Source organism: Gymnoscopelus braueri (assembly GCF_963280865.1).
Source record: "Gymnoscopelus braueri genome assembly, chromosome: 12".
NCBI classification, from domain to species: domain Eukaryota; kingdom Metazoa; phylum Chordata; class Actinopteri; order Myctophiformes; family Myctophidae; genus Gymnoscopelus; species Gymnoscopelus braueri.
The window spans coordinates 4579567-4596504 of NC_137614.1; the positions used below are offsets into that span (position 1 = coordinate 4579567).

General features: G+C 43.2%; 2 protein-coding genes across 8 annotated transcripts in view; one reads left to right on the forward strand and one right to left on the reverse strand.

Moving 5' to 3' along the window:
- nkain4 (sodium/potassium transporting ATPase interacting 4) overlaps positions 1–16938 on the forward strand; it is a 280906-nt gene that overhangs the window by 52920 nt on the left and 211048 nt on the right. The window lies entirely within an intron of this gene.
- LOC308097510 (uncharacterized protein) overlaps positions 1–16938 on the reverse strand; it is a 124274-nt gene that overhangs the window by 11542 nt on the left and 95794 nt on the right. For all 7 annotated transcript variants that reach the window (XR_013934216.1, XM_080445327.1, XM_080445326.1 and 4 more), the window contains one exon: positions 8017–8154. Coding sequence is in view for 6 of the 7 variants with exons in the window: in XM_080445327.1 (XP_080301453.1) it covers positions 8017–8154 (138 nt within the window). In the remaining variant the exon portion in view is untranslated. The remainder of the gene's footprint in view (positions 1–8016; positions 8155–16938) is intronic.

Below are 16938 nucleotides of genomic sequence, written 5' to 3' on the forward strand. Positions count from 1 at the left end.
TCCCCCTCAACCTCTCTCTCTCTCTCTCTCTCCTCTCTCTCTCTCTCTCTCTCTCTCTCTCTCTCTCTCTCTCTCTCTCTCTCTCTCTGACAGACCTCAAGCCACACATATGCCCTGCCCCCCACAAATCTCTTGTGTGACCTTTTTGGATAAACAAAGACCCCGGCCTATGCTACGAAAGTGCACACGCCACAAAGCGCAGTGCTGCGTGCGCGTGTGTGTGCGCGCGTGTGTGTATGTGTGTGTGCGCGCGTGTGTGTATGTGTGTGTGTGTGTTGTGTGTGTGTGTGTGCAGAGTGCTTGCAGCTCTGTGCAACAGAGGAAGGAAGTCACAAGACGGTGGGGATTTCAAAACTGAGCTGCAGCTGTTGAGGAAGCCGGAGCGAGCGAGCGAGCAGCACTGTATGTTTTCATTTCCCCTCCCCTCCCCTCTCTCTCTCTCTCTTTCTCTATATCTCTCTCTCTCTCTCTCTCTCTCTCTTTTTCTCTCTCTCAGTGGTGGAAGAGGTAAAAGTAGAGTGAACACAACACAAACATACCGTGTTACAGTAAAAGTCCTGTATTGAAACTTTTAACTTGATATTAAAAGTACAAACTTTCAAAATATTGTCGCTGTCTGGCAGGAACCTCTTATCTCCATGTTCAAATGTTTGTTTTCATAAATAAACGCCCTACTTGATCATACTACAGCGTCACACAAAAGTGTCAAAAGTAGCAGATCTACAAGCTCGAGCTTGTAGATCTGCTACTTTTGCTATTTTTAAATTTGAACCCTGAAAAGTAACAGTTTTGGACATATGACAATATTTATTTTTATGTTATATTATCAATAAAAACCTATGTTTTTTGCCAGTTATTATATGGGGCCCACTTGCAACATCCTCACGGCCCACCCATGGGGCCTCGGCCCACAGGTTGGGAACCGCTGAACTTAACGTTTCATGTCAGCACACTGTCAAATCGCCATGGAAACAACTCAACAGCGTTCGTGTGTGTGTGTGTGTGTGTGTGTGTGTGTGTGTGTGTGTGTGTGCGCGTGTGCGTGTGCGTGTGTGTGTGTGTGTGTGTGTGTGTGTGCACGTGTGCGCGTGGGTGCGTGTGTGTGTGCGTGGGTGCGTGTGTGCGTGTATGTGTGTATGTGTGTGTGTGTTTGTGTGTGTGACGCATCTGTGTGCGATCAATTCATGAATAGCAACAAATATGCACCCCGGTTTCCAAGAGTGTTTTTTTTCCTTCTTTTTCTTCTCCTTTTCTTTTTGGAGTGAAGTGGTCCGTTTCAGCCAGAGAGCGAGTGAGTGAGTGAGTGAGTGAGTGAGTGAGTGAGTGAGGCGTGCCTCGCACGACCTGATTGGCTGACTGGAGGCAGCGCCTCCTTATAGTGTGGCGGGGAGGAGGGGGGAGGAGCAGGAGAGAGAGAGGGAGGGAGCGAGGGGCTGGGGTGGAGAGAGAGAGCGAGAGAGCGAGAGAGAGAGAGCGAGAGAGAGGTGCTTTGGAGACAGGAGAGTGGAAAATCAACACCTTTTTTTACGGGTGAAACTGGCAAACTCCAGAGGATACATACATGTATCCTCTGGACATGTTAGGACAGAGAAAGAGAGAGAGAGAGAGAGAGAGAGAGAGAGAGAGAGAGAGAGAGAGAGAGAGAGAGAGAGAGAGAGAGAGTTTATACCAAGCTAACCTTTCCTATATAGATGTGTGCAACTATTTCTGACTGAAAATGCACAACTTTTATATAGTTTCGTAAGATAGTCTTCTTACAATGTAACACAGCTCTGTTTACACTGTTATTCAGTCCCATTTATATTTCATGTTTAATTGTACATACACTGTTTTGTTTTGATTGTTTTGTTCCACTTTTGCTTCGGCGATGTAAACGTATGTTTTCTCATGCCAATAAAGCTCCTTTGAATTTAATTTAATTGACAGAGAGAGAGAGAAAGTGTATATTCCTGCAATGTAGTGTATTGACGTCAGTAAATAAAGATACGTTTTCTTTACTTATCTATACGTACTGTATTTTATCTAAAGGCCAGTCCACACTAAATGCAACTACCTGCAACCATTAACCCCAAATGGCACTGGTGCAGTGGTGTAAAGTAACTAAGTACATTTACTCAAGTACTGCACTTAAGTACAATTTTGAGGTACTTTTACTTTACTGGAGTATTTCCAATTTCCAATACTTTTACTTCTACTCCACTACATCTCAGAGGCAAATATTGTATCTTTTACTCCACTACAATTATTTGAAAACTTTATTTACTAGTTACATTGCAGATGTAAATTATTATGATAAAACATACATTAACCACTTTATTCCTATTTTATACATAGGCTATTTGAAAATAGCCGTTCTACAAGCTCACAACGCGTCTCATTGCGACGTGTTGTGAGCTTGTAGATCTGCTATTTTCAAATATTTTAGTACTTTTACTTTTGGTACGTTAAGTACATTTTGATGCCAATACTTTTGTAAAATTACTCAAGTACGTTTTTTATTCTGGACAGTCTAGACCCCTGTCTCTAAAACGGTTTTGTTTCAAGCACAATTGTTCGGTTATAAATATATTTTTACCTAATTTCTACCTAATATATTTGTACAAACACTTCTTAGCTGTGACTTTCTTTTTCACACGCTTGGTAATGTAAAGGTAAGTTTCCCCATGCCAATAAAGACCCTATGGAATTTAATTGAACTGAATTGATTGACAGAGAGAGAGAGAGAGAGAGAGAGAGAGAGAGAGAGAGAGAGAGAGAGAGAGAGAGAGAGAGAGAGAGGGGGGGGTGATAGGGAGGGAGAAATTGTGAAAGAGACAGATTGTAGATTGCAGTGTAGACAGTGGGCCAGCTGCTGTGTGTGTGAGTGTGTGAGTGTGTGTGTGTGTGTATGTGTGTGTGTGTGTGTGTGTGTGTGTGTGTGTGTGTGTGTGTGTGTGTGTGTGTGTGTGTGTGTGTGTGTGTGTGTGTGCGTGTGTGCGTGTGTGCATGTGTGTACTAGTGCCAGTCTGATTTGCAGAGGCGGAGTCTAACTGGCGAGGAGGAGGGCAAACAGCACGGACTTAACCCCTTAATCCCCGTGTACAGCAGCCCAGCCCCGGGGGGCTCAGCGCGGGGGCTTACACGGCCGGAGACAAGAAACCAATCGCTGGGCTTAAATCCTTTTCGTCTGGACCCCCGCCACCCTGCTTACTCTGCAGCTTAGCTCCCATGTTAAGAGTTAATGCATTACATCATAATAATAATGACTTATTATGCAGGTGGTTCACCAGTAAAGAAAAGAATCGTGAAAATGTGTGCAAATCTTTGAATATATATATAAATTTTTAACTGAATCTGAGATGGATTTGAGTTAAAATGTTCACTTTAAAAATATATATATTCAAAAGATTTGCACAAATGTTCACAATTTTTTCAAAACTAGCAGATCTACAAGCTCGAGCTTGTAGTTCTGCTAGTTTTGAATAGCCCAAAGAAATCTAAAAATCACACCCAGTGTGAAGTGAGCGGTGTTATTTAGAACAGTGGTCATCACAGTGATGGAAGCTCACTTTAAAAAAAAAAGTATTTTTTTTGAAGTGCGTGGTGCTATTTATAGGTTATGAATTTCATCATGCGTCTCGCTAGCCAATCACAGTACTGAGCAAAGGGTCAGAATACTTATCAGCCAATCAGAATCACAGTATAGCGAAAGACACATTTTCACGACGGATGGGTCATGGGTAGGAGCGGCTACACCGGTAGGAGCGGCTACACCGCTCAAAAATGACACACAGATGCGTTCCCGGTCTGAATGGGTTAACAAGTGTAAATTCTGTGCAACATAAATGATGCTACACAGTAGAATCCTCAGGGTTCATCCAACCCTGAGAGGGTAAACATGGAACCAAATGTATTTTGGTTCCATTTGTACACTCTCAGGGTTTGGATTGTGACTCAAGGAAATAAGGAACAAATTGATAAATGAACGATGAGGATTTTACCGTTCAAATGTCCACGTAAGGGTCCTGCAAGGCAGCGGTTCTCAACCTGTGGGTCGGAACCCCCAGAAGGGAAGGGGGGGGGGGGTCCCCACATGATTAGGGGGGGTCCCCACATGAGAGTGAAGTGACAATTTAAGGACTTTTGAGCGCGATTGCATACAAAGTCAATGCAAAGACGCCACTTGGCGCGTCGTCACATTGAGAGGCGAGAACGAGGCGACACTAATGTACTATAGGGTGACCAGACGTCCCGGTTTGGCCCGATTCAAACCTGGGTGTCCCGAGTCCCGACAAATATCTCTAAAACACTAAAATGTCCCGGTTTGCAACATTCACTACACAATTGTCCCGGCTTTTCGCCACAATTAAAATAATAATAGTTGTTTTCAGCAGTTGCATAGACGTTTATCATGTTCTATTCATGCTACATGCTCACCTAACCAATGAGAAAACATGAACAACGCTGAATTCAACGCTGATGCGTGTCAATCAATCGTTGCCTGTCTGCGACGACTATGGTGCGTACACACGTGCATGAATGACGGGTGCGTGCATGAATGTGTGAGGTGCGTATTCATTTAAGTTTCCCTACAGTACACTAACGAAGCTTACCGTCACCTCAGTATCTTCACTCCAGATGGAAAAATCCCAACCGAGGCGACGTTCGCGGCCAAAATGGTTTCAAGGAACTGAAGATATTTTAATCTTTCGGTGGGAACGCGCCTTCAGAGTTGAGACATGACTCCGGGAAATAAGGAACAAATGGATGGATGACCCGTTTTGTAGCTCGGCGATTCGAAAATTCACGTTGTTCGGCGTGTAGATTTTCAAAAGATTTCTTTTATACATTTTGAAAACTTGTTAAATGGGACATTCTGCAAAACGAGTACTTTTACTTTTGGTACCTTAAGTGCATCCTGACGCCAATACTTTTGTACCTTTACGTCAAATTTTTAATGCAGGTGTTCACTTGTAACAGTTTATAGGCTATTATGGTATCGCTATGCTTGTGAGTATACATCTTCCAGCGCTGCTAATAATAATAGCCGGTGCGGTGACGGGTGAGTGTATTTCTGACCATTGTGTCAGCTCAGCTTAAACTCCCCACAGGCCCTCCACGCAACATTAAACTATTCCTTACTCGCTCAGTGGGTCACACTGCGTCCAACAGAGAATGAAGAATGGGGAATTGTGTGTGTGTGTGTGTGTGTGTGTGTGTGTGTGTGTGTGTGTGTGTGTGTGTGTGTGTGTGTGTGTGTGTGTGTGTGTGGTGGGGGATGTGACAGTATTGGTGAGTCCAGACTTCTCATATATAGGTCAATAGGTCAAATCTGTCCCCCACACAGGGCCAATCACGTTCTGTCCACATGCTGCACTGATAAAAGTCCACCTTTATTAAGGCAGGGCCTACACACGCACATGCACACACACGCACACGCACACACACACACACACACACACACACACACACACACACACACACACACACACACACACACACACACCAGAGCATGTGAGCGGAGCGACGCGATTTTGACGTGAGCGCGGAGCTGGTTTATAAAAAGGTTGGAGCGCTACTCAGAGCGAGGACCGCCTGCCGCTCCAAGCCGCGCACCGAATGTTTGAGCATGCCCGGTCGCACGGACTCAGAGACACACAGACATCCAGCAGTGCACAGCGCACCGAGATTTCATTAGAATTTCTACTTTTTTTTTATTTTTTAATTTTTTTACTGTTGAGCGACCCGGTTTGAGCGGAGCATGGAGCGAGAGGTGCGCAAATCAACGTGAGCGAGGGAGCGACGGGGAGCCGAGCGGTATTTCCACCCGCTCCGCTCCGCTCACGTGCTCTGACACACGCACGCACGCACACACAGCACCACGACCAAAAGACTGACGCTGGGAACCCACCAAAAAAAGCATAGTTCACACGCTTTTTTTGGTGTGTGTGCAGGTTTGCGCACGACCCAGCCTGGTGGTCAATGCATTTCAATAAGAATGCTTGCAGGAAAAAAGAACACCTTCACTCGGCTCATTCAATAGACCAGAGGTCTTCAATGTTTTTCAGCCTGAGTACCCCTTAAAGAGAGATGAAGCAGGGACCCCCCACTACATATTATATCAAATTGCGTTGCAGTCCCCCCCCCCACACCAAACCTCTTTGCCGAAAATAGCCGATATACAAGCTCACAACGCCTCGCAGCGTGTAGATCTGCTATTTTAGGCTAAAGTTCCCCACAGAATAGGGAAGCTAGGGTTCAGTGGTTAATGTAAAAAAAAACTTCCTATCACACAAAGATTTAGTGGCCCCCCTGTAGTAACTCTGAGGACCCCCTAGGGGTCCCGGACCCTGTTGAAGACCCCTATGGTCACTATTTGACATGCTAACCGTCCTTTGTCCTGCATTATACAAGCACTGTTGAGGGTGTATAATGTAGTATAATTATTGTGTCCATTGCTGATGGTGTTTCTTTTGAGTGTGATGTCTTTCTCCCTGCTTCATCAACAGTACAGTACGTTGTCTCACCCCGTAACTGTATCTGCGGGATCAATAAAAGCTCTTATCTTATCAAAGCGTTGTCAGCTTCACTGTCGCTGCGTCGCCATTGATTTGTTGCTCAACACACTGGTTGACGTCATAAAGTAGTGAAACAGTGAGTTGGAGCGACCGCAGAGAAAAATATAAAGGAAAAAGGCTCGGATTAAAAAGAACAGGGAACTGGGCGACAACAAGGATTTTATTGTTTGCTATTTTCACTACTTTTGTGTGACACTCTTGTATGATGATGAAGCAGGGCATTAAAGTAATACAATGCAGGTCCACAAATAACGATTTTTAGCAGCCTCTGCTGGTCATTACCGTCACTGCAGGCCGTTCGTTTATTCCTGCGTTACCCAGAATTCCATTTGTTTTCACCGGAGGACGGAAGCGTTTCAAAAAGCGTTCTTTTAATTGTTTTATACTATCTGTGGATCGTTTCTCTTAGGAGCTTTAGTTACCATGAGCTGTGTTTTCTTTTTCTGTTGTTTTTCGATCTTCAAATCCTACAATCTCTTAAAAACAGCGTGAGATTCCTTTTTGTTATTAGCGCGGTAGTTCCTGGCCAAACAGGAAACCGGTGCGGTAGTTCCTGGCCAAACAGGAAACCGGTGCATTTCCGTTTCCGTTTTCCGGCCGGATGACGTCATTTTCACGGGAATGACTAACCTAGCCACCGTTTCAATAGAAAAGGCTTTCGGGGGTGAAATTCATGGAGTGGGTGTTGTGAAACATTTGCCACTCACAAAAGATATACAATTTAACTTTAGTTTTGTTGAAAATGTTACCTAGTATTACTTTAATAAAATAAAAAATAAAAAATACGTTTCTTTCCACCCGACAGTGATGATATGATTTACGATTCAGAGCATCATTACGAGCACCGACAAAAGTTGAAGATAGCTGAACTTTTTTTCTGCAGCTTACTTTTTACACCACTGCCTTTCCACCAGGGGCATGAAGTCAGGGTTTAAGGAGGGGGAGGAGGAGGAGGAGGAGGAGGGCTGCAGGATGCCTGTAAGTAAGCAGACTCCCTCCAGCACGGTAACCAGACCCCATGGCCCTTGGGGCAGTGCTTGTACGACAGGCAGGTCACAGGGCAGCCTGTGTTATGACGCTGGGCCTCAATCAAGTGGACGCTGGACGCCCCATCTGTAAACACCACGCACTTAACCCACCTGGAGGGGGCCGGCCATCCGTTTGAGTCACCACCACTCCAACCCCCCCCCCCCCCCCCTCCCCCCTCCCCTCCCCTCCCGGAAGCGGAGGGTTTCTGGTTCAATCCCCAACCTCGCCCCTTGAGTTAAAATGTCGAAGTGTCCTTGAGCAAGACACTGAACCCTGCACTGCTCCTCATGAGCAGGTTGGTGCCTTGCGTGGTTTCCTCCACCGTCGGTGTGTGACTCTCTCAAACACACACACACATACACACACACACACACACACACACACACACTTACACACACACGCGCACACACGCACGCACACGCTCTCTCACCTCCTTGGCGGTTGGGGGCGGGGGCAGCCCCTTAGCGGTGTCTCCCAGCAGGTGTGGTGGGGGGTGCAGGGTGATGATGTCATCTTCCTCAGGAGGCTTCCAGATGTACTGCTCCCCGTTGCCCATGAACACTGCCTCCTAGTGGACAAAGACAGGAGTGTTCAGGGTTAGTTGAGGGTTATTCTAGTTAAAGGGCTATTTCTCTTTAAAACACTTCTGGGGTCATTTTAACGTCTACTCCAGTCAAGGACCCCCAAATTGATATGTATTTTGGCCGCGGACCCCCCATCTGAAAAGGTTTTGTGCCAGGGACAAAACAATTACAAATAATTATATTCAAAGATTTGCACAAAAAAAAAGACTTAGTAGATATACTTGTATATCTGCTATTTTTGAATAGCCAAAGTATAAAATATGGTTAAAGTGGACTTTGAGAACCAATGGTCTACTCTGTCTTTTGCGTGCACCCCAGACCACTTGAACTCCCGCATGCATGCCTATGGGGGGAACAATCACCAAAAATAGCAGATCTACAAGCAAAGAACGCATCGCAACGTGACGTGTTTTGAGCTTACAGATTGGCTATTTTTAGGCGAAGAGATTTGGTGCATACAGAAAAAAAGCGTAAGCAATTTATTGTAATATTTATGGTGTTGATTTTAATGAAGTGTTACTGTATGCTCTGTTGTCTTGTTATGTATTTTATTGTTCACTGTTCTAGTTTCTTTTGTGGAGACTGCGGATGAAAATTTGCATCACTGCTAAATGCGGTGTATTTACACTACATTACTATACTGTTCATTAAAATGCTCTGTCCTGTCGAAATAAACAAATTATACGTAGCCTGCGAGTTAGTTCTGGCACCATACACTCGAGAGAGATTCTATGGGGCTGATACAGCATCATGCAGACCCATACAGTACGTCATACTCTGACGTGGCAGTCAGCTGTCCAATCGGGCGGGTTATTTAAGCTCACCTTCATCTGTGTTCTGTCTGCTTTGTGTTTCATAGGTGTTGTCATGCAGCGTTTACTCCCACCACCACCCCAGCACCACCAGTGGGCTCTGCTATTGGTTCTGTTCCCCATGGGGGGTTGTTATGTATATATATCTCCCTGCTCTTAAAGGTTAATGATGGTTGTCTTAATTATGCTGAGCAGGGAGAAAAATTTAGCAGAGCCTGAATGCCAAAATAAAATATATTACATCCACTCTTATTCTCATTCTATAATATTGTTTCATATATTTGGTCTGTAATATTGGTTCAATCTATTCGTGAGTTATCTGACAGAAATAAAGTATAAGTAAATACACTTATAACCAGTGGTGGAAAGAGTACTCACATTTCTTACTTAAGTAAAAGTATCAATACTGCAATGTAGAAATACTCTGTTACAAGTAAAAGTCCGGAATTAAAATGCTCTTTTTTTCCCTGAGCTTTTTGAATACTAGCCCTGTTCAGGAGTTGGAGGGGGCAGGGCCAACAATAAATAACTGCACAGGTGACACAGAGTGCCCATGACAAAACAACGGCTGTTTGTGTCCGTGTGTCCGTGTGTGTGTGTGTGTGTGTGTGTGTGTGTGTGTGTGTGTGTGTGTGTGTGTGTGTGTGTGTGTGTGTGTGTGTGTGTTTGTGTGGTCTACTGTTAATGTTTCTCCTGTGGGCTACGGAAGTATTCGTTCGGCGTGTTTGCTCAACAGATAAACGTGTGTTGAACTGCCCGTGTCTCACTGTGTGGGTGTGTGTCCATGTGTGTGTGTGTGTGTGTGTGTGTGTGTGTGTGTGTGTGTGTGTGTGTGTGTGTGTGTGTGTGTGTGTGTGTGTGTGTGTGTGTGTGTGTGTGTGTGCGTGCGTGCATACTATGGGTGCCTGTAAATGTATGGGGCTCCATTAGTGCCACGTAAGCACACCCCCTGTCCTGTAATCGTGTACTTTTTTTTTTGTGTTGCACAGAACCGCATAGACGTGTATTGTACTTTCCCATTGACTCACAATGGGAACACGTGCACGCGCGCGTTCACGCGTAACAGTGCAACCACTGCATCTTGACCTACAGGGTAACACGTCTACGTGTAGATTCATGCGTCTGTAGCAAAGGCACGCGTCAACGCACGCATGATTTATTTGGTCACGCGACTAGGCGAGGCGCGGAGAGATGAGTGGGTGCTGTGCCACCTTGGTGCGCGCTGCGTGGAACGCCTCACCTACCCGTGTGACATAACTGAGCTCTGTACATAACGCATCGTGTGCCCTTGTGACATAACTCTGCCCTGCACAGAACGCCTCATATGCACGTGTAAGTCTTAAAATAAAAAAAATAAAATATTTGTATTAATTAATTCAGTTACCTCTCCTGATATGTGATTCAATTTATGAAGTGCTTTCTGCAATTACGCACAGAAGGTGCGCTGTCCCTCTCCAAGTCTCCATTCTTGAATCCTGTCCTTTGCAATCAATATTGCATTGATTGCAATAAAATTTAATTCCAAGTCATCAGTAACATATAGGCTGTATTAATTTCTGTCAAATAATCTTTTATTTCAAGGCAATTATAAACTGTACAGTATGATTCCAACATCGGGTTTGGTTGATCACCGCGCCATGCACTCTTCTCGTCTTTTTCCGGAGGTTCGAGGCGATTTTTATATTAGCTAATACTCAGTCAGATCATAACCAAAAATTAAAATAAAAAGAACGCCAGAATCCGTGAAATCTAAGCTTTGTATGTTTATCTGGCCCATGGCTGGATTCTTTCATTATTTCCTGATATGAATGAATTACGCAAGGAATTACGCAATCACGGCGCGGTCGGTGCCAAAAACTTGGCGGTTGTGGGTGTCTTCTAACACTTAGAGCTCTCTCAAATCAAATCAATTTTAAGTTCTTTGGAACCTTAGCTTTTGTTTCGTGTACAGCTCATCACTGTATATTCTATCAATATCCATTGATAAAGCAATTAAGCAACAGCGGCTTTTAAGCAGAGTGCATGGTGCAGGGCATCACCGTACGTGGCTTTGATCTGACACGAATTTGCTTCATTTAGCATCATTGCAAATATATTATCATCAGTATGTAGGCCTAGCCCTAGGCTATAGTATTTTCTCTTAAATAATCTTCTATTTCAAGGCAATAAACAGCTGTACAGTATAGCCTATGGTGTCAAATCAATGGTGCCGCTCTGGCTTTCCAACGGGTCCAATTGTGACCATGTTTTCAAATGCCTATATGCTCCCCAAATGCGCCAAGCTCCCTTCCAACAACAATAAACATATGCGTTTATGCCATAGAGGTATTACTTCTGTGTTACATGACTGCAGAGCGCAACAATTATCCTTCTCTCTCAAAAAGGAGAGAGGAAAAACAGAAAGAAAAAAGTAGCGAAACCACATCTCACCTGCTCGTCTAGATAACGATTTCACACATTTTGATACAATTCAAAGTGTTATAGAATCTGTCTCCCATTGGTGTGTTTTTCATATGCGTTTTACAATGTTAATGTAATAGATAATAAACTTTAATCTCATTTAGATTGACCTGGTTAAATACGGGGTTTAATTCATCCTAAGAGCAAATCATGGGAATAAATATAACTGGAAATCAGATTTCCAGTTACTTCATTGTTATGCGTTATTATAGATTGGCTTCTATGGATGGGACAGGTTTTAATTTCGACGCCTGTAGTCATTATGAGTTGTATTATTGGATCAGCACTGCGCTTCTCAGACAATGGACAGACAATGAACTGCTGTGCAAGTCTAACCCTAGGCTGGTGTCCACCATGGAAATAGCCTATTTGGTCGCTTTCATCACGTTGATGAATTAAAGTATATACCAGAACAGCCCTTGCAAAATGTTCATGTGTAGCCTATAGGCCTATTAGATGTTTAGTCCGTGGTCCGCTGCCGGCCTGCCACTTATCTGACACGCACTTGTCTCTCTCTCTCTCTCTCTCTCTCTCTCTCTCTCTCTCTCTCTCTCTCTCTCTCTCCCTCTCTCCAAGTGCCTATTCATTCAATGATGATTGATGGGTTGTGATGAAGTCATGGTTCCCCGAAAATTATAATACTATCATGTCTCTCTGTTTTTCTGTCTCGAGATAGACAGACAGACAGACAGACAGTCTGACAGCCTGACAGACATGGCAATCCAATCTGATGGCGAGATGTTCATGTTCCATATTAAGTGACCTAAAAAAAGATAGGCCTAAATATAATAATGTGACCCCAAAAAAGATCAATATAAAATAATTAGACCCTTCCCACATTATCCACACCAATCTTTGAAGGCAACATTTTCATATGTCAATTCAGTGTTTTTCTCCAACAGCCAGCTGCGCTCCTGAGCAGCGCAGCGCGCGCGCACACACACGCACATGCACACGCACACGCACACACACACACACACACACACACACACACACACACCACACACACACACACACACACACACACAGTGCACCGCATCAGAGCAGATCTACAAGCTCACAACGCGTCTCATTCGCGGTAGGCTACTTGTGGTCTTGTATATCGCATTAGCAAATCGCAAATACAACTCTCGTAGACGTATTTATGATTCTGACGTTTTCAATCTACGAGAGTTGTAGGGTTCACCCCCCATGGACACAGAGACTTTCAGCACTATACCCCGTAGACACTCCAAACATGTACAAATAAAAAATGAAGGTGCTTCCATGCCCCAAATGTTAACTGGGTCTACGGGGTAGTAGTTTAATGTAATAATCCATATCTTTCAATAAAGAAGTGTTTTAATGCCGTCTATGGCCGAATGCCATTGTTTCACCCTCGCTTACTTCCTGTTTACATTGAGTGTAATTCCGGGTTTCACCAGATGGGCGCGTCACTACCGCCCATTGGGAACTTCCGACAGAATCAGCCACAGTCGGCATTAAACACTTCTTTATTGAAAGATATGGATTATTACATTAAACTACTACCCCGTAGCGATAGTTAACATTTGCTGCGTGGGGGTAAGCACCTTTATTTTCAATTTGTACATGTTTGGAGTGTCTACGGGGCATAGTGCAGAAAGTCCCTGTGTCCATGGGGGTGAACCCTACAACTCTCGTAGATTGAAAACGTCAGAATCGTAAATACGTCTACGAGAGTTGTATTCTACAGCTAATATCGCATAATGTTAACCACTCGAAACCATTGTGCGACGAAGAACAAAATAATCCTGGCTGGCACAGAGACTTCCCTTGCAACATTTTTGCAAAATTCATGGATTTAAGAACTATGAAGGGTGCACCAACATGAACGTTTTTTTTCTAAAGCATTAGATGGCGGGCCAGAACATAATGAAAGGCTAATTTAAGAAATGGATAGTTAACAAATGTACTGGAACTCCAAGAGTCAAGACAGAACGCCTTATATTTGGCACACATTTGTGATACTCTCACAGTCACAGAGAATAAATCAAAATGTAAGCTATTAGGTGGCATAATAAACCGTAAACAGCGGTTCCCCCCCCCCCCTCCAAGACTGACCATGTAGCAAAGCCTACCGTCCTCATCATAATCATTCAATAATTTGAATTATTTTACTTTTATTCTCATTATACCCCGCAATGCCAGACGTAGGCTACAACGTCACATTATTAAGCATGATTCATCAGGATCGCTTTGCAAATCCACAGGCTCACACTGCAGCGCAGATTGAATATATTCGGGGCGCAACACCGTTGTCATAAAGTAACAAAGTACATGTACTCAAGTACTGCACTTAAGTACAAATTTTAGGTATTTTTACTTTACTGGAGTATTGCCAATTTTCAGTAGGCCTACTATTGTATTACTTCTACACCCCAACGGCAAATATTGTACTTTTACTCCACTACAATCATTTGAAAACTTTAGTTACTAGTTACTTTGCTATTATCAATTATTATATTATAAAACCACTTTAGCCCTATTTTATAGGCCTACATAGGCTATTTGAAAATAGCCAATCTAATGCATCGCATTGCAACACATTGTGAGCTTGTAGATCTGCTATTTTCAAATATTAGTACTTTTACTTTTGGTACTTTAAGTACATTTTGATACTAATACTTTTGTGCTTTTACTCAATTTTGAATTCCAGACTTTTACTTAGGTAAAATATCTGAGTACTTTTCCCACCATGCACTGACCGTTGTACGTCGAAGCATAAATTGGTCGTTACTGGATGGATTGCAGCTGCTACTTGAGAGAGACAGACTGCTTGAGATCGCTAAACATTAATCTGCTAGTTAACAAGAGAAATGACACTATCCAAAAGTATAAAGCAGGGGTCTTCAACAGGGGGTCCGGGACCCCTAGGGGGTCCTCAGAGTTACTACAGGGGGTCCACCAAATCTTTGTGTGTTATCTTTTTTTTTTTTTTTACCTTAACCACTTGAACCCTGGCATCCCTTTTCTGAGGAGAACTTTAGCCAAAAATAGCAGATCTACAAGCTCACAACGCCTTGTAGATCGGCTATTTTTGGCAAAGAGATATATAGGTGTAGAGGGGAAAAAAGAGCAGACCAAGTAAACAAAAAAAGTTTAATCTGAAACACAATTTTATACAATATAGAGGGGGTCCCTGCTTCGTCTCTCTCTCAGCTATGGGGTCCTTGGCCTGAAAACGTTGAAGACTCCTGGTATAAAGAGTATAAAAGATATGTGTAAAAGATATGTGACAGTGCTGAAAACAGGGCATTTAAAGATGAATTTGGACACATTGGACAGCAGCAGTGCGGAAATTGCGCACCAGAGCGCACTCGCCTATTAGTTTGTATTGGCCAGTGTGCTCATGAGTTTCTTATACCTGGTGTCATCAATGCAAAGCCGTTGTGTTTCATCGGCTACACACTTTTTGGCTGTTTGCAAGCCAAGGAATATAATTTTAGATGGTAAGATGAAGCATGCATGGTACCAGGCAAGTTAGGCTATAAAGTTTAATAAGCATCTTTCAGGTGGGGACATATTCTCTATGGACATTATAGCTATAGGACTGTCAGTCCATATTTTAAAATGAAAATCATAAAATCATTATCAAAATAATGTATTTTAATATAAAACATGGATCACATGATTGTCCATCCTACATAAACAACGTGTGTGTGTGTGTGTGTGTGTGTGTGTGTGTGTGTGTGTGTGTGTGTGTGTGTGTGGCATTGCGGGGTTCTCTCGGTCCGACCCGCGCCAGGTGTTCCATTCCATTCCGTTTTGCTTTCGCCCTTCTATTAAGTGTCAATGATTTGATTGTTGAAATACGGACAAAACAAATTGTTCTTGCGATTGCTTAGCTCACCATGACAGGAGATGGACCATGAAACCGACACCTCTAGTTCAAATCCGGATGGTAGAATGATGTTCAATTGTTACACCGATACTGTTTTCAAACGAATCTGCTTAATTTATATTTCAATTTCGGTCAGAAAGTTCCCTGTGTGAAATTTGATTTGGTGAATAAATTATTTTCAACTTGTTTGATCAGCCTTTGTCATTTTTGACACCCTGAGAAATAGCATCTTTAATTAGCTGACTAAAATCCTTGGATTCATGTTGGACCTATAGATCAAATCCCAGAGCAGTTGTGTTATATTTCTCCATATTCCTATGAGAAGATGCGATTCCAGAATTTAATTGCAGTGTTCCTGTAAAATAAAAAAAACATTACACTGACTCTCACCAATGAATTGAATATTTGTATCGGGAAACGTCAGAAGACAATGCATATCTGCCAGGGCTGTCACCATTCATGAGTCCATTCTGGAGGCTTGGAGACTCCTAAAAGTTGCTAGAGACACTGATGCCACAACTGGTATGTGGCTGTGGCTTGCGTTGGGTCGGAACTCTGTCCTCGGTGAAAATTTCTCAGGGAACCCGGTTGTACTAAGCTGGGACACTTGCTGGTGCCGTTTGAGACCCTACAACAGCGGGTCCACATTTGGCCTAGGCTGCTAAAGCAGATCGTTAAGGAAGTCAATGAGTCTTCCTCCACACCTGAACACCTTCTTGGAGGAGAACTGGTCAACAGAGGGCCTGTGGGAGGAGGATATAGACTACGTCTTCCCATGCCTGAAGGTGTCTCCTAAACTGGGGCAGTGGCAGGAGGAGGAAGACACTTTCCTCTCATTCGCAACTCCACATCCTGGCTGGTTTGAGGACTTGGAGAAAAAGGCAATGTATTTCCTATGCGTGAGTCAGTCTCTGCATACCATGAAAATATAGAGGTGGACCGAGCCCAGGTTCTTCACCAAAAGGCTGTTGGCGGGTCGACCGGGGCCGTTGCCTGGCACCCAGTGGCCGGTACCCAGTGACTGCTATATGATATATTAACGGAATAAGGGTAATGTTGTAATACGTGTAATAGTGTAATAATTGTAATGGTGTAATAATGCAACAAGTTTAATAGTGTAATAGTGTAATAACATAATAATGGTAACAGTGTAATAGGTTTAATAGTGTAATAGTGCAATATGTGTGATAGTATAATAGGTATAATAGTGTAGAAAGGGTAAAAAGTGTAATAGGTGTAATAGTGTAATGACGCAATAGGGTAATAGTGCAATAGGTGTTATAGTGTAGTGAAGTAGTTGGGGTTTGGGTGGATGTGGGCGGAATTGGGTGAATGTGACCACTTATAACACTATCACACTTTTACACTTATTAACTTATTGCACTATTACACCTGTTCAACTATTAGAGTATTACCCTCATTGCGTTATTACATCTATTACACTATTACACACGTTGCACTATTACACCTATTACACTATTACACCTATTACATATTAAACTTAATGCAATATTACACTATTCCACCTATTACACTACTACCCCTATTGCGTTGTTACACTATTACATTAGTACACCTATTACACTATTACACCTATTACACTTATTGCATTATTACACTATTACCCTTATTGC